Source organism: Periplaneta americana, chromosome 10 (assembly GCF_040183065.1).
Source record: "Periplaneta americana isolate PAMFEO1 chromosome 10, P.americana_PAMFEO1_priV1, whole genome shotgun sequence".
Lineage (NCBI taxonomy): Eukaryota > Metazoa > Arthropoda > Insecta > Blattodea > Blattidae > Periplaneta > Periplaneta americana.
The window spans coordinates 86,460,884-86,486,587 of NC_091126.1; the positions used below are offsets into that span (position 1 = coordinate 86,460,884).

Here is a 25,704-nt window from a genome sequence, read left to right on the forward strand (position 1 = left end):
AATTATACATCTACACATTTTAAAATCTCGTCTACAAACGAGTTATGTCTTACCTGGCGCTCTACACCATGTAGCTGAAGGAATATCTGTCAAAACACCAAAACCTTTCACTTTCCAACTGCTTGTGTCGTAACAACTTCCCATGAAACTAATTGTATCAGGTACCACTTTTTCATTCCATGAAGAACCTGCGTTCTCATACACATCAGCTTTCAAATATAGCACCTTCCCATCATCGTCTGTTCCTACCTGAAATAATTAGATAGGTAAAGCTGTAGTACAGTACATAACTTCTTATAAATCTCATATATGTAATCACGCTAAGATATAAGATAAGTTGTTAGGCAGTCATACATTAGCAAAATATTTCAAGAATTATTATCTCATTAACTGCTTTCCTCGATTTTATTTTTTACATTCCTATATAAAATATTCTAATGTGTCTCTCAATCTCTCCTCTCATTCAGCTCCTACCTCTTGTGAAATTTCGACCAAAGATTGTAATACATCTACAGGGACCAATTTAAGGATGTACATCATACTGTGTGTCGAATTATATTCTAAACACAATAAAAAGACTTACTATATCATTGATTAATTGATTAAAGTTCATGTTAACACTTTGTTAAAACATAAAATTACTTAGTCATATGTTAAAAAGTGTTAAAACTTTAAAAAAGGTATGTACCTTCGACAGACGGCCCGTTTCGACATTATGTCTCGTCTTCTTCAGTGTCTCCTGAACTACTGGTGATCTTGATTCTGCTATGTGCATTTGTCGATGGTAGGGGTGGGGGGGTGTGTTGCTCTTATGGTGGGGGCTGGTTGTTTGTGTCTTATGACCAGGGAAAGGATTTATATGTAAATACATATTTACTTATAAAGCTAATATAATTTATATTTTGCATTATCTTTATGTTTCACAATGTGTAGGGTTGAAAAATCCTACTTTTATTTTCCATATTTTTCCATATTTTAGAGTTTAGTACATATTTTCGTTAATTTCCATATATTTTCCATATTTCATATAAAACAGTCCATATTATATTAGGTTTAACAATAAAACAAAACAAAATTCCATTAACTTTTAAAAATACATTTCAACAATAGAGATTTAAACACATGTTCAGTAATCCCTTTAACATCAGAGTTATTTGAAAATTAGCAGTCCTATCAACAATGGGAAAGTAAGTTACAAAACTGTATTAATTTAATTTAAAATTTTTAACAGACTTCAGTTGTGCAGCTCAACAGTTAAATGCCAGTCAGAGTACACATAGGTTCAGTTTTGTAAATCATACTATAAAGACGGTAAATATGCCAAAAGTACGTCATTCAGTCAATTTAAAATCAAAACTAACAAGTTACATTTCAGAATTTAAAGAAGATGGTTTATCAACTGACAATAAAATATTATTTTGTAATTTGTGTCAGTGTGCAGTATCATCTACACAAAAGTTCCTGGTGCAACAACACATTACAACTAGTAAACATCAGGCCAACAAACAACTAAATTCCAAGCAGAGACAATTGTTTTTAACACAACCAACAACATCGAATGTAAGATCTGAGTTTAACATCGACCTGTGCCGTTCTCTCATCTCTGCTGATATTCCTCTCTACAAACTAAAGAATAAGGTCTTCAGGGAATTCCTTGAAAAATATACTCAACATACAATCCCGGATGAGTCAACACTTAGGAAGACGTATGCTCCATCCATCTACGATGAGACAATACAGAAGATAAGAGATGAAATTAAAGATAGTTCAATTTGGGTTTCCATTGATGAGACTCCCGACAAAGAAGGTAGACTTGTTGGTAATGTAGTTATCGGTTTGTTAAGTGAACAATATTCTGAACGAATTCTTTTACATTGTGATGTTCTAGAAAAGTGCAATAACAAAACTATAGTTAAACTGTTCAACGAAGCTATGGGTATCCTGTGGCCAAAGGGTATTATGTACGATAATGTGTTATTCTTTATTAGCGATGCTGCCCCTTATATGGTCAAAGCTGGACAAGCATTATCTGTTGTATATCCTAAATTGACTCATTTTACTTGTGTGGCGCATGCATTTCATCGTGTGGCAGAAGTGGTCAGAGACAATTTCCCTAAAGTAGATTTGTTGATTTCATCAGTGAAAAAAGTATTTCTCAAAGCTCCCAGTAGAGTTAACGTGTTGAAAGAAATGTACCCTGAAATTCCATTGCCACCAAAGCCAATTTTAACTAGATGGGGTACATGGCTAGAAGCAGTTGAATATTATGCCGAACATATAGACTCTATTAACAATGTTCTCCTTGCATTGGACTCTGAAGATGCAGTCTCAATTGATACTGCGAAAACAGTTACCTGTGACATAAGTGTGAAGAATGACTTAGCTCACATTCAGCATACATTTTCATGCATCATAAAAACGCTCAAAAGTCTCCAAAATAGGCACCTTTCACTATCTGAAAGTTTTGAAATTATAAATAGTACTGTGGAACAACTGAATCGTGGTAGAGGTAAAGTTGCAGATGCAGTAAGAGCTAAGGTGGACACTGTACTTTCAAAAAACCCTGGATATGAAGAACTACAAAAGGTTGTTGCTGTGATGAGTGGTGAATCAACAGTGAAGATTAACTTGGACTTATCCCCAGCAGACATTGTGAAATTGAATTATGTACCAGTTACTTCTTGTGACGTCGAACGCTCTTTTAGTCAGTATAAATCTATCCTCAGAGACAATAGAAGAAGATTCACTTTTCAGCACTTGAAAGAAATGTTTGTAACCTATTGTTATGGTAACAGACAATAAAAATTGTGTTTTGTTGAAACTACATTGGAAGATAAGGTACGTCCATTATATTTTTTGTTTAGTTTGATTAAAATGTACCAATATTTAACGTACATAGTCATTTTTTTATAATTTTAAGTCCATATTTAATTCCATATTTTGGTAAAAATCCATATTTAATTCCATATTTTGGTAAAAATAACTACATATATATTTACATATTTCATATATTTTTAGTCCATATAAATCCGTTCCCTGCTTATGACGTATCATGACGTCGAATAATGTGTGGGTATTGAACTGTAATTGTGTGTTAAGTATATGTTGTGGGTATGTTATTGTATGTTTATATATTTCGTATTGTTCTAGGATGCTTAACTGTGAACTTTTTGGTGTGATGTGTAAAATTTCCATATCTGTTTCTATATTATTGTAGTCATGATTATTGTTGATAATGTGGTCTGCATAATTTGATGTGATGTAGGGTTTGGTTATAGCTTTAATATGTTCATTATATCTTGTGTGAAAGGATCTTCCTGTCTGTCCTATGTAAAAATGTGGGCAACGCGTCTTAAGGGTCTTTGAAATACAGTATGTGCTTCTTCTTGGGGTTTTTATGTCACTCATCTATTTCAAATTAGTATTATATTACCTAACTGGGTTTTCATAGAAACCAGCAACAAACCTCTGAATTATTTCATAATTAATGCTTTTATTATAAAAAGCACACAGAAATACTAAACTCGTGTGGAGAAATCATTTTTAAAACTAGACGAAATCAGGGAACTTTCAGCATCCCATATATCAAATAAATGATTTCGATATGCAAATTTCTCTCTTTGTTTCAGGAGATGTGCACTGTGCATTTTCACTCAAAGAAGATATGTTTATTCTATCGAATATAGCACAATGAAACTTGACATGCACGAAGTGTTCTTCTGGAAAGCATGAAATGTATATCGTTTTCAGTCTTCGTAAGATATTATGTCTCCTCAATGTATGAATTCGCTCTCGTATGGGATATGGGAAATGCCAAGTTAACTTACTGGTACTGAGAGGTGCGAGGGTGCGTGCAGTCAGCTAGCAGCACATTCTTTTCATCAACAGCGGCAGCCAATGACTAACGAAGTGCTGTATATTATTGAGAGCTGTGGAACTATCAATCACCACCATTATAGACATTACAGTTGAAGAGATTTTTGAATTTGCATCTCTGTACCAATTGCTATAAATAATATAGGTATTTAAACTGTTTAGATAACTGCACGGTAGTCTAGCGGTTAGAGCACTGGACTCATAATTCTGTGGATCAAAGTTCAATCGCCGGCATACCCCCGATTTATGGCATATGTTGGGCAAGTCCAGATAACTCGGGGTTTTCTCCAGGAGCTCCGGTTCCCTTGTGGCATTCCAACAAATCATCATCATTATCACCATATCTCATCTCATCACGGGTGTAGTGTAAACCAGCCACCTATGGTGCAGCCTGGACAACAACTCTGTCAGTAAATTGGTCTACACAACTGGCTTCCTATGGGTGAATGACTAACACAAGTACCCGCCATTAGTAAAATATGCTTCAAGATGATGACCCCTGTACTCATTCATTCATAGTTTTCTGCCCAAGGACAGGTCTTTCACTGGAAACCCAGCATTCTCCAATCTTTTCTATTTTCCGCCTTCCTCCTAGTAGGCCTATCTGCATATGATCCACATATCTTAATGTCGTCTATCATCTGATACCGGTATCTTCTTCTGCACCAAACTTTTCTCCCATTCACCATTCCTTCCAGTGCATCCTTCAGTAGGCAGTTTCTTCTCAGTCAGTGACCCAAACAATTTCTTTTCCTCTTCCTGATCAGTTTCAGAACCAATCTTTCTTCACCCACTCTTTCCAACACAATTTCATTTCTTATTCTGTCTGTCCATTTCACACGTTCCATTTTTCCCCATATTCACATTTAAAATGCTTCCATTCACTTCTCTTCACGTCGTCGTAATGTCCATGTTTCTGCCCCATACAATGTCACACTCCATACAAAGCACTTCACTAGTATCTTAATTCTTTTTCCACAGGTCAGCAGAAGATCTTCTTTTTTCTATTAAAAGCTTCCTTAGTGATGGCTATCATTCTTTTGACTTCCTGGCAGCAGGTTCATGTTACTGCTTATAGTACACCCCAAGCATTTGAAGCTGTTCATTTGCTCTACTGCCTCATTTCGAATTCGCACGTTTAACTTTTTTATTTTTCTTCCGAAAACCATGGTCTTCGTTTTGTTTGCATTTATCTTCATCCCATAATGTTCACAGCTATTATTTAACTTCAGTAGCTTATCCCTTAGTATTGTTTATTTTGCTAACACCACCATATCATCAGCAAATCTAATGCATTTCATTCTTATTTCTCTTAGTATCACCTCTCCGATGTTCTGAAAACAGTTCTTCACTAAATCCTCCAAGTAGATGTTTAACAGAGTAGGTGATACTCCTCACTCTATTTTACTTCCTTCTGACACATCTTTTCCTATCGTGACTTTGACTAGTTTCACATAAAGATTACTGAACAGCCTCCTCTCTTTCCAATCCACACCAATTTTTTTCAGGATCGCCATTGGTTTATTCCAATCCACTCTGTTAGATGCCTTTTCTAGGTCCACAAATATTATATACACTTCTTTATTCTTCTCTAGGTATCTTTCGTCAATTTTTCGCAGCAGTCCAATTACATCTCTCGTACCTTTTCCCTTCTTGAAGCCAAACTGCTCTTCTTCCAGATGTTCATCTTAGAATATAAGTAATGATTCAGTATTTGCAGAAGAATCTTCTCCAAGTGTGATATCAGGCTGAAATTCCTGAACTTGTTACATTTCTTGACATTATTACCCCTGTACTATACCATTTAAATTTTATGGTTCTTTGAACCACCAGATTATAAATTCATCAGCCAACAGTGACTTCTAGAAACTAAAGAAAAATAGAAGATTATCTTTTCCGGAATATGTAGATGTACACTTAACGGCAAAAAAAAAAAAAAAATGGACCGCCGACAATTTCTAAGTTCCAGAGACATAACATTGCGCATGCTCGTCTCGTCAAAGTCGTAGTTCACCAGGTAACACATAATTAAACCATTTAAATTTCCTGTAATTTGTTTAAGAGTCTAAAATATGTCATAAAATCGAATGGAGGTTTGATTCTAGATGTACATCAGGGCCTCTGAAGAGTGAAATAATAATAAAATTGAGATACATAAAATCAACCGAAGCCAATATCAACAGGAAAACCACGTATTATGCCGAAACAATATTAACAGTCTCAGTAGTGTAAGTCATTACGGCATTGGTCTATTGAACGAGTTAATAGTAGTAGCTCAAAGTTCGAATCTCCCACAATCTTCTTTTTTTAATTACAAATTTGCCATCATAAATGTCTCGCAAAACTATATTGATGTGGCGACTCTCGTAGAATATGCCCAAACTCTAATAAATAATAAACTCCCTCTCTCTTCCAAGCAATTCTCCTGTCTGTTAATAAAACGTTCTGTCTCGTCATTATGCTTAAAAATGGCAGAGACAACAACTCTGTCAACAAGTCATTGCCTTGGTTCGCGTAGGTTATTCTGCGTCAATGGCGGCCAGAGAGATTGAAGTCCCACTGTCAACTTTGTCAATTGCTAAGTGGTAGGCTAAATTTTTTATCGAGAATGGTGAAGTTGGGAACAGTATCATTCCTGGTTAGCTTATATCTCTACAAGGGAAGAGGACGCCATGTTACTGAAAGAAGTTGAGAACCACCCCTTTAGAACTGCCTCTCAACTCAAGATGGCGTCCAACTTTCCTGGTTTCCCACACACCATGAGGAGACGTTTTAGAGAGTGTGCCATACAGTGTCATCAAGCTGTGAGGGGAGAACATTTGACGATGGAGCATGCCGTGGACCGTCTAGCATATGCTACTCTCTGATTGGAGAAATGTCATTTTCTCCGACGAGGTAATTGTCTCAAGTAGCAATGACGGTCCTGCCCTAGTTTATCATATGGATGGCCACTGATACGATGAATGCTTCGTGAGATGACTTAACAGGTAGGGTCGCATGAGCGTCGTGTTTTGGAGGTCGATGTCATACAATGGGGCAGGACTTCTGGAACACATCCATGGTTGGTTTACGGCAGAAGTCTATGAACACATTTTGGCAAATGTAATGATCCCTTCTGCCCGAGAATGATATCCAGAAGGAACACTTTTCTTCCAGCAGGATAATCACCTGGTACACACCACCAACCGGATTCAAAGATGGTTTACAAGGAGGCCTGATGTCGACCTGGTCGACTAGCCTCCAAAATCACCAGATATGAATTCAATTGAAAATTTGTGGGCTACAGTCAAATGGATCCTACGCTCTAACTGGGCAGAACAACTACCCATTCGGACAGCTGACGAATTGTGGGACAGAGTTTCAGATGTGTGGGAGAAGGTGGCCATGAATTTAGACCTGTTCCATAATTTTGTGGACGAGATATTAGTCCCCCACCACAGGCCTTTTTTTGTTAATATATTAACAAATTGTTTGTTTTTTGTTTATTTAATTATTTATTTATGTTTGATATACGTCCGGTTTTTTAGGATGTGAAACAAGTATTTCTGTTTATACAGGCCAGGCCTCGCCTATTAATAGCCCACAGGTGATGGGTAGGCAGGTTTTCCCTCAACCCAATACGAGCAAATGATGGGTAACTTTCGGTGCTGGACCCCGGACTCATTTCACTGGCATTATCACCTTCATTTCATTCAGACGCTAAATAACCTAGGTGTTGATAAAGCGTCATAAAATAACCCAATAAAATAAATAAAAAATCTACTGTAAATCTAAATACAAGGCAGGCAGGCATAACGCAGTTTATGAACAAATGCCATTTCAAATTTAATCTAATAAATTAATTAAAAACTACAATAAAAAAATAATTTTACCATACTGGGAGGCGAACTCACAACCTCTGGTGTGGATGTCAGACAACTTATCACTGGGACACACACAGCTCGTAAGGTTGACTACATTGTAATTGGACGACTTTCAATGATGAGACATCACAGCAATGCCTTGAAATGCAGTGCGTTTACACAAGTGAACTTAGCATTTCTATCGACCCATTCTTTTTGCCGTTTAGTGTACCTCTATGATTAGATGATATAGTGATAACAAAGTAATTGCTTAATAAGAGTGGAAGGGAAAACCGAAATACTTACAAAATCTGCTTTTGAGCCACTTTGTTTATCATAAATCTCACAGAATCTCTGGAATCGAATCTTGGTTCCTATATTGAGGAATGGTAATGCAGTAAAGTTACACCTTTACCTATAAACTGTACTTCAATAAAATAAACTAGAGTATATAACTTGTCAAGTTTGTATTCAAACTTGGCCTATTTCAGAGACTTACCTCGTAGTCACATGATACTTCATTTCTCTTTCCTATGCTTTCCATATTGGCTTCTAGAGGCATAATAAGTCTCACAGGCCTGTTGAGAACATGTGTGGCAAGGGCACATGCTGTGGATATTAGCGAGTTACGTGAAATTTTTGATCCATACCCTCCACCTATTCTTTTCACTTTCACATTTATGCTGAAAAAATCGAACATGAGATAAGAATACACAGTTCTTTTAGTGGAATCTAAATTTCATTAACATAAATTTGCCTTTAGTAATCCTACCAATGCACTACAGATTGCAAACAGAAAGGGGATTAGGATATTAAAAGCATTGATCTGCATGTCTATTAAAAGAAGTAAATGTAAATGACAGACACTTTACACTGATTCTTCAACTCCAGGAAATTAATTGTTTTTATTTTTAAATACAGCTATTTAGAAGGCGAGAAATATTAACATTTCCAGAGTTTGCAACACACAAACTACAGACTCACTTGGTGTGATAGAAACAGTCGAGGCATGTTCTGCTGGCCACAATGATATTTGAATGTAGTAGTTGTTGCTGTATATATAGTCTACCATGGACCATGTAAAGTGATATGTTTAAAAATAATTTACATTTACCTCCCAATCAGATCCAGCATAAAAATAGCTAAGGATTCGCAATACTGATATAAAAATTGCGTGTTACATTAAATTCCCTGGTACATTTGCGTCAAACATTGGTGCAACTGTATAGGAAGAGGGTAACGGTACTGTGATTTTTTTCGTTTCTCCTTGACTGAGAAACTACCTACTAATTTGAGGAACAATTTAGGGTACGGTAGTTAACTGTTCCTGGCACATTAGACGTTCAACATGTAAATGGCAAGAGTACTGGTTGCTGCAATAATTGAACCATTTGAAAATCGAGTACAATTAAAAAATAGCAATTTAAAAATTAAATTTTCCATCACGAAATTAGCACAGTGCACTACATGGCTGATGAATATGAATCGGGGATTTATCAATAAAAAAAACAGTAAGAGAAATTTCGAAATAAAATGACGAGATTTTTTAATTGCATATTACATTTTGTCTGTCCAAGTGGTTATGTTGCAGAATCGTTGAAACGGGAAAATCACATAACATTCACTTACTTGACAAGGCACTTATCATTAAATTATTTAAACAGTTGTACAATATTACATAGACTTCCAATTCCGTACAGCAAATATTTTCAGGAAAGAGCCCAACAGCCCAGATACTATCCTTCATGGAAGAGATAACAGAAATGGGTGGGGGAAACTGAGATGTGACATAACCACTTGGACAGACAGTAGTAAAGTATGGAAGACTGTTTCTTGACCACCCACATTTAATTGACTATAATTTATTTTAAAATGTTCTATACGAAGTGTTGTATCATTTAGAATTTCCTGGAGCAAAAAAATGTATTCTACATTTTTCCTGGTTGCTCTCAATTTTCTAACAAGATTATGTACTATAGGACAAATAAGAAGTGCGATACCTAGAAAATTCTCTGAAAACTTTCTTTGTGCTTGTTAGGCAGATGTAGTGAGTGCATGAGAAACAATACACACAATTGAAGAGTATCATACCAAAACATGTTAAGTCCAATTTTATGCAAGGACTGGGCTAGTTTTTTTATCCACCGGTCTATGGACTGACCGAGTTTACAAGTGACATGCACAATAACATAAACTTTCAGACAAGGATTGGCGTTGATTTAGAAGAAAACAAGCTTAAAATATAATGCTAGAGATCTCAACCATAACCATATGTATAAAAATGGCCAAATGAACTGAGTGACTTTCGGAATCACACTCTTCAATTGTGCAGTACACCAAGAAACATCAATTTCACATTCCAACAACACAATCACCAGAAAATAAATTTTTACTCATACTGACTGTCAGAATCAGAAGGTAACTTAGCTCTCTGTCATATACATTGGGTGAATCAAATTACCTGTGTTAGTCCTCTGTCATCTTACTGTTATAACAGGCCTTGATCTTATCCAGCATATGAAGGGTACACGGGAATAACAATCAAGGTCCATTATAGAAAGTTTCGAGAAAAACGAATTTTAAAGTTTAAGCACTTAATACTTTGTTATGTGTGTATTTAATAGAAATTGACGTAGTGGAATGTCAAGAACGATTATTTCTTATTACTAGCTAGACCACATGATAGTACTTCCTTTCCACTATAAGATGGCATTATTAACTCAATTTCGATTTTTGATGGACCTTGATCGTTTTTCCCGTGTACCCTTCATATACAACATGTAAACAAATCTTTGTGGAAGTATGTACATAGTCTTACTTAGCAGTAAGGAAATAAAGCAAGATTCCTGTATATGTACAATACAAGGCTAAGGCCCGAATTCACCACCGTCGGTAAATTGTTTATTTTGGTTTTCAGCCCAAAAAAAAATTAGATAACAGCTACATTTGTATTCGTCAACAAAATTATCTCGGTTAATTGGAATTATCTCGGTTTAAAATTTTACCGATGAAATGTTGTTAATAAAATAGGAAAAATTGAGATAATCAGAATAACAAGATGACATGTAGGCGACTGGAGTATTTAATTAACGAAAGAGAAAATGATACTGACAAGGAATATGACCAAGAGTGTAAAGGAAGACGTCCTAGGATAAAAGAATGCACCACACACTGTAAGGACTACAATGGTATTGATTTTGTAATACCGGTACATTTCAGGTTATCTAAAACTTCATTTTTCATTTATCCATTTGTTCATTTCTCATTTGAGTTGTTACACCATATGTTTTTATCTTCTATCGCTAGGACCAGGATTCGTATGCAAATGCATATTTTTATGTATGTGATGAATATACAAATACTGCATATTGTTTCACATTTCAGATATTCCCACATATAATAGACTATTGTGCATATATTGCAGCATATTTTGAGGGTTTTGTTGTTTAAACCTCCAAATCTGCTATTTTGTGTATATATTTTGCATTATCACATTTATACTTTCTGCCACCAAATCCAATAATTCCATTACTTGATATGTTATATTACATTTCTTTCTTCGTTTCTGGTCAACACTGGTCATAATTTAACCATAGGTAAATTATTTTCACGCACTTATCCTACATACACCCATAAATTTGTTTATTTGAATTGGTAGTTTACACAGTGCTTGTCAAACATTTTCCATTATCCTTTTCGTGAGCAACTTCAGTCTGAAACGGAAACTTAGTTTAAGAAAATCAGGATAATTAATAATAATAATAATAATAATAATAATAATTTATTTTAGCTGGCAGAGTTAAGGCCGTAAGGCCTTCTCTTCCACTCAACCAGCAAAAAGTGTATATACATATGCATGAACTTACAAAGAATCCAACAATTTGATTGAGATGAGAGTTACATGTATACAAAAGTTATTTACAAATTAAACAACAAAATACTATGAACTATTAATTAAACACTGAAATAAACTGTGTAGCAGAATTAAACTAAAATACATAGAATGTTAATATATTTCAAATAATATTAGATAATAGAAAGAGATTATTACGAGACAATTAAAATACAGCACTATCAGGATGATGTCTAAAGAAAAAAGTAACAATGTAGTCAGTGATAGTTTAAATCAGTATGATTGGAGTGAAATGCTAATAAGGTTATCTTTTAAGCTGTTCTTAAAGGTGTTTATTGTCTTGCAGCCCCTAATATTTTGTGACAAGGAATTCCATTGACGCGAGGTGGATATTGTAAAAGATGATGAATAACAAGATGTTCTATGAAGAGGTATACTTAGCGTGCCACAGATAAGTGATCTGGTATTTACATCGTGGTTAGAGTATAGATAAGAGAAACGAGACGAAAGGTAATTTGGTGTTGAAGTGTGCAGAATTCGAAAGAGTAAAGACAAAGAGTGTAAAGTTCTACGTTCTTTAAGTCGGAGCCACGAGAGACTTGCGAAGGACGGTGATATGTGATCATACCGTCGGATGTTGCACACGTATCTGACGCACATATTCTGAGCTCGCTGTAACTTGACTGACAATTCAGAACTTAGGTCACTTAACAAAACGTCACAATAATCGAAGTGCGGCGTTACTAGGGTTTGCATTAGGGTAAGTTTTAGTTGCTGGGGCAATAAGTTTCTCAAGCGACTCAAACAGTGAATGGAGGAACAGATTTTTTTTATCGTTTCTTTAACTTGAAAATTCCAACTTAGATTATTATCAAAAAAGAAGCCAAGATTTTTTACGACAGATGAATAAGGGATTAGCGTGTTGTTAAGAGTAACAACTGAAAGATTACTGTTATTAAGGGAGTTAACTAAACGCTTATGTCCAATAATTATGGCTTGAGTCTTACTTGGATTAAGTGCGAGTCCGAAATTGGCCGCCCAAGTGGAGACAGTGGCTAGGTCACAATTTAACTTGTCAATCGATTCATTGATCGTATTGGGTCTGGAATGTATGTAAAGTTGTAGGTCGTCGGCATAGAGGTGATATCGGCAATACTGTAAGTTCTTTGATACGTCATTAATGTAGATAGAGAAAAGTAGTGGACCTAATACGGAGCCCTGCGGCACTCCCGCCTTTGTGCATCTCCATTGGGAGAATTGATTATCAAGTGAAACACACTGTTGGCGGTCACGTAGGTAGGAGTCCATCCAGCTCAAGGTATTGTCTGACAGGTGCAAAGCCTTCATCTTTGCAAGAAGCAAGTCGATATCAACAGAACCAAAGGCATTGCTGAAATCGAGAAGAGTTAGTGCCGTTACTTCACCCCTATCCATAGCTTCACGGGTGTCCTCAGTCACTTTAAGTAGGGCTGTAGAAGTGCTGTGTCCATGTCTAAAACCCGATTGATAGTCATCAAGGAGTTTGTGTTCGTCGAGATAGTTCATAAGTTGTCCATGTACAATATGTTCTAATGCTTTTGAAAGAGTGGGAAGAATTGATATCGGTCTGTATTGGTTTACTGTAGAAGGTGTGTTAGATTTAGGTAAAGGTTTCACTAATGCCATTTTCCAGAGTGAGGGGTAGGACCCAGTCATAATAGATGCATTGAATATATGTGTGATGGTCGGCAGGATCACATCTATTATTTTATACAGGAGAGTGATATTTATATTGTCTATACCTTGGGCTTTAGATTTCATACGTCGCAGCGTCTTCATTACGTCAGTCGGGTTAATGTATTTAAAGAAGAATTTATCCCACACAGGTTGGGGGTAAGATCTGAGAAATTCAAGAGTCTCTTGCTTATGTAATGGTTCAGGTGGAGCAGTGACAAAATGTTCATTTAGACTATTGAGTGACAAGTTGATGTTATCTACCCGAGGCTTTGCTTTTGTTAGACCCAGGTTATTAAGGTTACGCCACAATTCTTTCGCACTGACCGAAGGTAGAATAAGGGAATGTGCATGGCGTAATTTAGCATTTCTTACTGCTTGATTACATTTATTTCTTAAAACTTTGTAAGTATTAAAATCTAATTCGTCCTTGCTCCGTCTGTATTTACGATAAGCAGTGTCTCTGTCTGTCATGAGTAATTTTATGGCATCGCACATCCAAGGCGCAGGGTGTCTACCAACTCGTCTGGTTTTCAAAGGTGCGTGTTTATCGTATAACTGAATTACTAGGTCGTTAAATTTTTCGATTTTGTCGTCAATGTCTGGTAAATTCCACACTTCAGTCCAAGGCAGGCTAAGTGCGTCATTGATTAATTCCTCATGCTCAATATGCTTTAAGTCCCGGTATGATGTGATGCGAGGTTTATATTTTGGACAATACAAGGAATATTCTAAAAAGATTATGTCGTGTGCTGAGATACCCGGCGCTGGTAGTTGTCCATTCGTTAATACTAGCTGAGGATTAGTCGTGGCAATAATGTCAAGAAGTGTCTCCGATTCCTGGATGTGGTGGGTAGCTGCGGAAGGAAGGATGGATATATTGTAAGACTCAAACATGTTCTTAAGTTGAACTGTAGCGTAATTACTTGAATTTAATAAGTTTGTATTGAAATCGCCTAAAATAACAGTATGGTCATAGTGAGGCACAAGATTAAGCAAAGGTGTTTCAAGGTCACTTAAGAATCCTGATTTAGGGGGTTTGTATACAACTCCAAGGAGGCACTTTTTGTTGCTTGCACCGACTTCGATGAATAGATATTCAGGATGTTCTAAGACTTCATTCGAAGACTGGTAGACAATTTTAAACGGTAAGTCCGATCGCACATACATCGCAACACCACCTCCGCGTTTACCGATTCGGTCATTTCTACAGAGGGTGTAATTATCTAAACTTACAAGAGAAGATGATAGGGAAGGCTTCAACCACGTTTCAGAGATAAGAATAGCGTGAAGAGACAAAGGAGAGAAAATAGATTGAACTTCATTGAAATGACAGAGAAGGCTTTGAGAATTTATGTGGGCTACTTTTAAAGTGTTAGGATGCGAGCTGAAAGACGATTTTAACAGGGCACTGGTCGAAAGAGCAGGTAGTGGGTTAGGGGTGGCTGGGGTGGGTGGGGGTGAAGCTGTGGAAGGGAATTCAGAGAAGTGAAAGTCGTTTGTGTGAGGGGCTGCAGACAGCAAGTCATTCACCTCGAAGCAGTCGATACTGACAACTTACAGAAACTAAATTAGTATAAACTAATAGTAATGCAATAATGACAGATTAATAATAATATTGATATGATAACAGTAATAGTGAATATTACAAGCCTACCACTAAAAATTGAATTACTAACTAAGAAAATGTGGTAGTGTATGATATTATGACCTAGTGCTTGCATATTAACTACGGCAGATCAGAAGCTTTTAAAATTTTGTGTTTTACATTCCCAATTTTAACAAAAATAATGCCGTCTGTGGTCCAGACATTAGTCAGTCCATATCTCGTGATGCAGTCTTTCAATAGTGCATGCCGGGATTGCGTTAAGTCCTCTCTCAACGTCACACCTGAGTTTTTTAACAATTTTTTATTAGTAAACACTTCTCTTCTTTTTCGGTAACTTACGAATTTTACGATCACCGGCCGAGGTCGGTCTCCTTGCCTCCCAACCCGGTGACTCCTATCGATGTCGCTCACCACCAGGTTGACCCCGACTTTTGCCGCGACTTCGATGGCGATCTGGTCTGTGTCCTCGTTGTTGTTTTCCGGGATCCCAAATATACGGAGACTCTGCCGGCGCTGATATTGTTCAAGAGCGTCCTGTTTGTCTTCAAGCTTCCTTTCTAGGCTGGCGATTCTCTCATCTTTCTCACGAAGGGATGCCTCCAGCTTTTCGATCACCTCCGTGTTGCGCGCGAGAGCAGACTTCAGCTCCGACACTATAGAGTCCTTGATGAGGTTGGCAAGACCCGCCAATATGGTGGGATCGCGCCAAGACTCCTCGAACACACGCTTCACACAATCTTCAATGCTTTCCTCCTGTTGCCTGTTTTTTCCACGAACCATGATAGCAGAAATTATCAAACAACACTGGTAGAACAAAGAATACAAAAAATAATAGACGAAATGCGGGTACACCTCCAGAAAAAATATGCGAATGCACGAGCTCAAACTAGCGTTGCTACTCACTGTCCGCCATGGTGTAATGAATACAGAACTGAGCATTATCTGAGATAATGGTATTACCAGAGATTCAGAAATCTAAGAGATACAGCGAGATAAGGTCAAGGATTCGCCATGAGATTACCTGACATTCACCTTACACTTGGGGAAAATCTCGGAAAAACAAAACCAGTTAATGAGACCAAGCAAAAATCGAATCCACTTCCAAGCGCAGCTACAGATCATTAGGCAGATGCACTTACTGTCTGAACTACGCCAATGACCCTAGTAGAAATTATAAAAAAAAAAGTGTGTTTGCATGCTTAAATTTTCAAATGAAGGATTAAACACTATGTACAAATGATTGGACACCATATAGAGTAGTTGCTGTAGCATAACAATGCAGTTTTGCAGTTTTGTTGGCAATATTTTTTTGGATTATTATTATTATTATTATTATTATTATTTTTTTTTTTTTCTTTAATTTAGTGAAAACTGTTTGCGTGTAATAGCTGGTATACAATAAACTGGGAATGGAAACGAGAACGGAAATATTGTTAAAATAAATGTATTTAAATGTGAGCATTCACAATTATTAACAAGAAGCTTGCCAGAGCCTGGGAATGGGAATGTGAAAGTTAATTGTGAATGCTCACATTTAAACACATTTTAAGAATATTTCTGTTCTCGTTTCCATTCCCGGTTTATTGTGAACCAGCCTTAAGCCTGTGATCTTTTATCTCGTACACACTCAAATAAGCATTTTAAGTGAATTTGTGCAAAGTTAGTTTACATACAGTATATTTACTTAAATTATAAAACTTATAAATAAAGCCAGTACCGGTAACTAATTTTTTGAGGATATAACTATAAAAAAATGTTTGTATGTTGTTTAGTCAACTGTGCAAAGACAGGCTGGAACCTCACAACGAATCACTCATGAGACAACTAAGCTAGGAGATAGTGGGGTAGGGTGGCTAGTTCCTTTCCCCTCCATTGCATACATTGCTGACTAGTAATATAATTCACTAATCAGAAAAAGGAGCATCTTATGCAGACCTCTGGAAAAAAAACTAAGGAAGAGACTAGTTTTCACCAGTGTAGTTTAGTCAGCTGAGACGTTTGTCTACCGATTTCGAGTTACGCTCGGGCGTGGGTTCAATTCTCGCTTGGGCTGATTACCTGGTTGGGATTTTTCCGATGTTTTCCTCAACCATAAGGCGAATGTCAGGTAATTTATGGCGAATCCTGGGCTCATCTCGCCAAATACCATCTCGCTATCACCAATCCCATCGACGCTAAATAAGCCAGTAGTTTACACAATGTCGTTAAATCACCCAGTAAAAAAAGATTACTACTCAAGTGCTTTGTGTGGAGTGTGGCATTGTATGGGGCAGAAACTTCGAAATTATGACGAAGTATTTGAAATGTGGATATGGAGAAAAATGGAGCATGAGAAATGGCCAGACAGAAATGAAGCTGTGCTAGAAAGAGTGGTTGAAGAAAGAAAAATGGTGAAACTGATCAGGAAGAGAAAAAGGAATTGGCAGGGTCACTACCTAAGAAAAAACTGCTTATTGAAGGATGCACTGGAAGAAATGGTGAAGAGAAGAAATGTTCAGGGCAGAAGATATAAGACCACAGACAATATTAACATATATGGTCATAAACGGACACTAAGAGAAAGGAGGAAAATAGGAAAGATTGGAGAATCAGTGAAAGACCTACCCTTGGACAGTACATTATGAAGGAATGAATTAGACTTATGATGTACACAAAAAATTGTTCTTCCTCTGACACACATCAAGTGAGATGTATTGCCTAACAAGAGATATAAAATTTTAGACAAAAAAAAAATGACTGTCATATACTAAGTCCCTTTCGGAAGACTTCGGTTGAATCCGTGAGAGCTTAGGTTTACACATGAAGGAATTTCTTATGCATGACTCCACTATTTTTTTCTTTGTTTTAATTGTTTGTTGCTTTTTCTGTCTATTTATAGGTCAAGTGTTATGAATAATATATAACGAAGATATATTCAAGGAGTAAATTAGGTTCAAAATAAATATCCTTTCCCTAGTCGTATGAACCAGGTGCTGTCTGAAGTGACTTAGACAAATTCATGCTACAGGATAGCAGTCATTTTTTGTCTAAGGCTGCACATATCAGCCAGAATCAAAATCAGTAGTATAATGTCTATATTCAATACAAAAAAGGAATGTATTCTTTTTTTCTTTTTGATGCCTAGTATTTCAATTTAATTTCAGGAGGGGGTGCGCTACGATCTAGCAGAGACCTAGAAAATCTATTGCGTTAACCCACAAATTAGGCGCATTTCCAAACCAAACCATTTGACTACACTAGCATTTGCTATATACCCAGGTTTCGAGCCGGCAACTCTACTTGTCCCTAGGTCAGCTTCCTCCATGCAATACCAATCGATGTTCGGAAAAAATTAAATTATGGTTTAATTAACAATGCTTGCAACTGCCGAGGTTATATCAGTGTCGCAGGTGTGCTGGAATTTTGTCCCACAGGAGTTCTTTTACATGCCAGTAAAAATACTGATATGAGCCTGTCGCATTTAAGCACACTTAAATGCCATCGACTTGGGCCAGGATCGAACCCACAACCTCAAGGGCAGAAGGCCAGCATTATGCCAACTACGCTACACGCTACCCAGGCTGACGATGTTCAGGAAATGCTTGTGAATATTTGTCACTGAACATTCATGCTTTTGTATGAATACAGTATGCTGCTCCATGAACTTAACCCGGGCTACTGTAATGATGACAATGACATGTGAATAGATGATGGGAAAATGAATTCGAAGTGAACGCCGAAAATTACATAATAATTCCACTTCAAATGATTCAGGGAAAGCTCGGAAAAAATCTACCAGGAAACATGTCCCAAAGAGGATTTGAACCATTGGCGGTTCCTCGGGGGAGAGAAGGGAGGAACCTCCTCCTCACATTTTCTTCTTTTGAAAGTATTTACCAAATAAAATATGTGCCTTGAAATTCGAGGAAGATTCGATAATTTTTAAGTTCATAGCTATAAGAAAAACTCGGTTGATCGAGTTTTAAACGACGCGCGCTCATGTGCTGTAGAAAACTGTGAGAAAGATGCGAGATTGTCTGTGTGGAGGAAAGGTACTCCATTCCTTCTCTACTGCAGTTAACACACATAGACAACAGCGCACTAGCGGCCAGAGAAAGAAGCAGAGTTTTAAAGCAAGTAAATGAACGGAGAGGGAGGAGATCCTCCTCTGAATCAGTCATGGGTGGGAAATAGAAATCGACTGGTCATGCAGCAAGCTTGCTACCGCTGCCACCTAACGATGTTGCATTCAACCGGACTATAACACATCTAGGAGGAGACGACACAACAAAAACAGTTTTAACGCAACACTATGAAGGGCACCATGTAAACTTTTTTTAATTATAAATAAAAAATATTATTCCTTGCACTTTATATAGGCTACTATTCATGGTTTGAAACTTTCGTGGATATTTGAAAGTTAAAGTCGGGTTTATGTAAAACAAAGAGGAAGTAGTTCTACGTAGTTGGCCCCTGAAATTCACTTCTATTCATTGTTTACTAGACACGGCAACAGCCAAGCTGTCAGTTTTGTACAAATATATTTGAAACTGAAAGTAGGTACTCCAAACTACATGATTTTTAACATAAAAAATTAATCGGCCACCGGTAGCTTTGAACAATAATGATAGTATGACTTTACAAGAACTGACATTCTTCAAAAGCATGTGATACTGAACTTGTAAAATGTACATGTGGCAACACAGAACACGTGGGTGGGTGCAGTGTTCTCGCTTTCCTCAGATTATTTCCCATTCCCATTCCCATTCCCATTCCCATTTCCATTTCAGTAAAACGGTTCCGGTTACAAGTTAGTAGCTACTCTCTTCCAACACGTGTGATGCTGTAGTGTGCTCGAAAAATGTTACGAGGTTGTGAATTTCCTTGTAATTGTTAATTTGCGCAATTATTCAACAATGAATGGAAGTGAAAGCATAAATTATTTTGGACAATTTAGGAAACTCAGTTTACAAGAACAGATTATTGCTATACAGAAGGGAAGGCCAACCCCAACACTATCTGGTCTTACATGTATGCACGTAGGCTAATTTGTAGCATGTTTCATTCAAGAAGGTGTCATTTCGTGCTGTTAACTTCTTTCCTCCTCTAAAGAAATATGCAGGAGCCGCCACTGATTTGAACCCGGGCCTGCTTGTTTCAAGTTAGATACCGTATGCTAACCATTATTCTACAGTAATGAACTGGATGCACAGTAAGTAATAAAGTCCATATAATATAATATCTTTTAATGTTACGCCAATAAAAGAAACTAAAAACAAAAATATTCTTAATAACATTATAAAAAAATTGAATTTTTGCAAAATGCCTAAAATTTATATTAAGAAATTATCTCATCTTCACGGCAACGATTTAATGCTTCGAATTTTATTTCTTTATTATGTTAGCGTAAATCATTCCACAAGGCAAACTTTGTTTATAGATTTCTTTCTTCTATTGCTTATAACTACCTTCTTCCATTTTTCATGTCTCCAGTCTATGTATATCTAAGTAATTTAATCTAGTTGCAGTATAGGACTAATGGAGAGATATATTATAACTTTACAACTTATAACTTTAACCCTTAATGCTTAGAGCAAAGTATTCGTCACGAATCAGATAAAGCTACTGCATCACTTTCTCTATAAAATTCGACATTGCATCATGCATTGAGTTTTTAGTAATCATGACGAGTAGATCAAATCGTTCTTCACAAAGAAATGGAAATCAAATGGAGGAATGTACAGATCACAATTGCAAACAGAGTGTATGTAGTGCATTGAGACCAATGAGTGTTTTACAGCATTTTATATGCTTACTTCTGGGGTGTTTCTGTGACAATGCAACCAATTTGCATGTACACTTCGAAACAGTGAATAACAGATTTAAACAAATTCAGTTCTATTACCATATAACTGTACCTTGCTTGATCTATTATTTACGACTAAGAAGAAAAGTTAGTAAAACTAGCTCAGATTATTAAATGTATTAAACTGGGTGAACAGTCCTTCACACACACGTGCTTTCAGGCTTACGGCTAATCAGTGGAACCAGCTGCTAAGCCGGTTATAAATTCCCCACCTCCACCACGCTCAAGGTCGCATCAGATGTCAGTGTGAGTTGTACTCTTTCAAGATAAGCATGTATTCTTTGGGCGACTTAATACAGTGTGGTTAATTAAGTTAGTATGGCTCAATTCAAGTATTCTATTCCCCAAACAATATTCATGTAAGATTCAAACTTGTATACAGAATTGGCTTGTGCTGGAAGGAGATTATTTCAAGTGAGATTCCCTGGTGTCCAAGTTCCAAATTGAAGTTCGATTGAAAGATTGGTAAATAAATTTCGTGAAACGGAAAGTGTGAAATGTTATGTTTTATTTAACGATGTTCGCAAACTGCCAAGGTTATATCAGCGTTACTGGTGTACCGGAATTTTGTCCCGCAGGAGTTCTTTTACATGCCAGTAAACCTACTGATATGAGCCTGTCGCATTTAAGCACACTTAAATGCCATCGACCTGGCCTGGGATCGAACCTGCAACCTTGGCCATAGAAGGCCAGCACTATACCAACTGCGCCAACCAGGCCAACAACGGAAAGTGTTCTTGATAAGAAATGTAGATAGTCACGTACAGTATCACAGAAGAAACTCTAAATAACATTTGACATGGCTCTGAAAAATCCCCCTAGAAAGTCACTTTGACGTCTTTCTGAGCAAATGGGACTGTTCGAATGGCTACAAAGTTACTGAAGTTAAAACCCTTGCTTGATATGGGTGAGTAAATTACTTTGGTTTTACTTTTTAAGTGTTTATTGGTGTTTACTTTTTCAGTGTTTACTAGTGATAACTTACCGGTACGTGACAAATTGTAGGTAGGTTTTTAAGTGTTTATTTTTAAATGTTTATTAGTAATAATTTATGCGACAAACTGTAGGTAAAATTTTAATTTAAGCTATAAATTGTAGGTAGATTTACTGCGAACTTCCTGACCATGGTTATCAGCTTGACTTGCCCAAGACTCACAAGCAGTGGAAGCAGGCAAGAGGAGAATTGTTCACCCAGTATTTTATTTGTATTTAATTTTAATCTTATTAATGATGAAACAGATGAAAAACCAGGATTTATTTTCGTAATCCTAGAAATATTTTAAGGATGAACATGTTCTGCAATAATTACTTTATAATAGTTTAATCACAAAAAACTGGAATATGTTTCAACTGTGTGGTTATCTGGATATAAAAAAATAATATTAATTATCATATGTAGAAACAAATTCAGAAGTGTTTCCTTCTATTTACAGTATCTGTTTTAAGAAAAATATGGTAGATGTGCTTTAAGTAATAACATTTCCCATAATGCATTATTAAAGGAGTTTCATTATATAGGCTTAACTTCAATTGGTAAATGATTGGTAGCGCAATAATTATTCTTATATAAAATTGTTAATAACATTATTAGCAATGAACTATTACATCCTATTAATTTTAATGCAGTGAAAATAAAATTTAAGAAATATACAAATATTGCATATTCCCATTTTTAAATCAACAGTAAGACTTACTGGTACCGGTATTAAAATGCTCACCTTCAATTCAAAAGTGTTACACATAAATAATCTCTTATTAAAGTAACCTGGATTTTGGCTTATCATTACAACATAGTCTATGCAAAATTGTTTTGTGAACTTTTGTACATGTTATTTGATTAAAATTTATATTATAATTTGTAATTTTATGTAGGTCTAATATCTTATCCTCAGACATAATGAGTTCGTGTATTTTTTATTATACAGCACAATTTGGCATAATTGTGCCAACTCTAAGTGGGATTTATTCCTGTTGTTGGCAGAATAAGTCCCTAAATAAAATTTTTACAGTGCTCAATCTGTTACAGTAATCTTCACAGAGGTTAGCTTTATTTCGTGTTTTGCCCTAATTGTATGGTACACGAAACTACTGCAATATAAGGTTTTAATGTGAGTTTAAAATTAAGCGAATGACCATACACCTTCTCAGATACCGGTACTTCCATTTCTGCAGCCAGCTTGGTAATATGTGCAATAATATTGCTATGGTCCTCCAAATTGCCTTCAAGTTATCGCATGGTAAGTATCCCCTTCTATCCTTCCAATATTTTTGGATTCATGCTCACTGCTTGCTTGGGCTCTCACTGCTTCACAAGAGCACTTGAGTAGGTCATAACAGCAGTACCGGGAGCAGGATCGATTGGGAATCATATGGCAAAAACGCTTATTTACAGGATACTGGGAATATAGTTTCTTTATCAAGGATTTTTTTCTCAATTTATGTTTTTAATCAGTATGAACTTTTGAACATTTTAAATAAGTGTGCAAAAGTGAAAAGTTCAGCTATAAATAAATTAGGAACGCACCTATTTTCAGGTATGTCGAGAGCCTTGGACATTGCAACTTGTGCAAGATCCATCCATTGTGTAGAGGGATAGACATCTATTCCATCTTCTGTTGGAATACAGACACACTGTTGTGTTTCCATTGTGAAATGGTACTGTGCTCCAGTGTCAAGTTTTCCCTTGATGACATGGGATACCTCAGACCGACCTGGAACTGCAATTTAATAACATTTATAATTTATAAAGTTACCCTCCTTACATAAACATGTTATTCTAGGGAAACAAAGAATGGCTTCTTTAATATATTACGAGAATCATCACAGTATGAATATAGAAACAATGATTTTGTTCCTACTGGGTATGAGTTACTATCAAATGACTCAGATGTTGACGAAAGGTTCGAAAGGTCATTGTATGTACAGTGGTCCTAAAAAAAATTGCCGACTAAAATTTTCAGAGTCTCAGAAAAGTGGATTTCAGCATGTGCAGGAAGGCCTGACTTGAGTTCACAAGAGAATACGGTATGTTTTCAAAGGGCTATGTCTTAATAGATTTAATCCAGATATGCATTAATAAAGGACAAATAATTTCTTTCCAACCTTCTGTATTGTAACAAAGATGAATACTGCTTTAAAAAATCAGTGAAGTGCCCAATATAGTACCGGTAAGTTCGAAATGACCCTTGCCATATGTATATTTACTTAGGGAGTGACTACAAGACTACATTGTAGCTCACAGCCAAAGCTTCAGCTATATAACCTTTTTACCATGAGTTCAAATTTGCATTGTAACAGAATTATTTGAAGTTCTTTTGTAGCATATCTATGTAGTATAATCGTATTCAGTTAGTGATAATATATAGCCTGCTGTGTGTGTTTCTTTACACTTCACAGCAAAAAGAATGGGCCGACTCCTGGTCATCAGAAATGCAAAGTTCTACAGCATGATTTGTACATGTAAACGAACTGCAGTTGAAGACATTGCTCTGATGTTTATTTATTGAAAGTCGTCCGTCTACAATGTAGTCAACCTTAAGAGGTGTGTTTGGCACAGAGGAAAGATAATGTTAGAAATGTTATGTTTTATTTAATGACGCTCACAACTGCCGAGGTTATATCAGCGTCGCCGGTGTGCCAGAATAATTTTGTCCTGCAGGAGTTCTTTTACATGCCATTGGCCTGGCCCAGGATCGAACCCGCAACCTCGGGCATAGAAGGCCCAGAGGAAAGACGTCAATTTTCCATGACGTATGTTGAAAGTTTGTCTCCCATTAGAGTAATTTTTTTTTTGTTTTACTCTTTAATGTTATTTCTCATGACTCCATTTCACTTATGACTTAAATTTAAGAGAACCTCTGAAACAACTAATACAAGCCTGAAAGAATATTGATGTAACAAGCTGCAATATAAGACCTTGTTTACTTTAGTGCAAAAAATAATCATTGCATTCATACTAAACAGTGGAAAAGTAATTAAATTATCGTTCAGGTCACTTTACATAAATTGCCAGAAAGCCAGCAAAATCAAGCTGCAGCATTATATGGCAAAACGACAAAAAATGCAGAGTAGAAAAATAGATCTTCATTGTTCTTCCACAGAACCAAATGGAGCTTGATCGTTCTCTGACGTACATGAAAACTTCAACACTCATTTTCGAGGACTATGATCATTTTAGCAGAAAACTAGCTATACCTATCACATGATAGTACTCCCTTTCCACTATAAGATGACATTATTAACTCAATTTCGATTTTTGATGGACCTTGATCGTTTTTCCCGTGTACCCTTCAATTGTTAATAAACTTCGATATGTTAGTCTTGTAAAAATATCATTGTCTATCACCTGCGGGCTATTAATAGGCGAGACTTGGCCTGCGTAACAAAAATAACAGTTGTTTCACTTCCTAAAGGAATGGGAAGTACATTAAATATAAATAAATGTTAAAAAAACTTCTGCGATAGGGACTAGTATCTCATCCACAATTTACCTGCATTAACAACTGTCCTCATTCTGTGTGGCATGAAGTCCAAAAGATTATGGAACAGGACTCCAATCACTCTGGCTGCTCTCAGTGCAAAATAACCTACGCGAACCAGGGCAATGATTTGTTGATGAAGTTGTAGCATGTCTGTCATTCAACAGTAACGCTGAGAAAAACTTTTATTTACAGACAGTAGTACTGCTTGGAAGAGGCTGGGGTCATTATTCACAAGAGTTTGTGCATATAATGTAAGAGACATCGTCACATAAATACAGCTTTGCGAGACATATGATGAGGAAATTTTTAATTTAAAAATTTATGATTGTAGGAAAATCAAGCCTTGAACTAGCACTATTCACATGCTTTGTAGACCCGTGCTGTAATGATCTATGCTACTGGAAGTGATAGTACCAGATTGGCATATACAAGATTTTCCTGTTAATATTCATTTTTATTGATTTTATATTTATCAATTTTATTAT

The 25,704-nt window shown here is 36.3% G+C and overlaps 1 protein-coding gene across 5 annotated transcripts in view; it reads right to left on the reverse strand.

The window, feature by feature from the left end:
• The window catches only part of LOC138707859 (uncharacterized), a 234,955-nt gene that overhangs the window by 63,395 nt on the left and 145,856 nt on the right, over positions 1 to 25,704 (reverse strand). For all 5 annotated transcript variants that reach the window (XM_069837844.1, XM_069837848.1, XM_069837845.1 and 2 more), the window contains exons 16-18: positions 23,263 to 23,455; positions 8,218 to 8,401; positions 54 to 249 (exon numbers count right to left, since the gene is read on the reverse strand). In XM_069837844.1, coding sequence (XP_069693945.1) covers positions 54 to 249; positions 8,218 to 8,401; positions 23,263 to 23,455 — 573 coding nt within the window. The remainder of the gene's footprint in view (positions 1 to 53; positions 250 to 8,217; positions 8,402 to 23,262; positions 23,456 to 25,704) is intronic.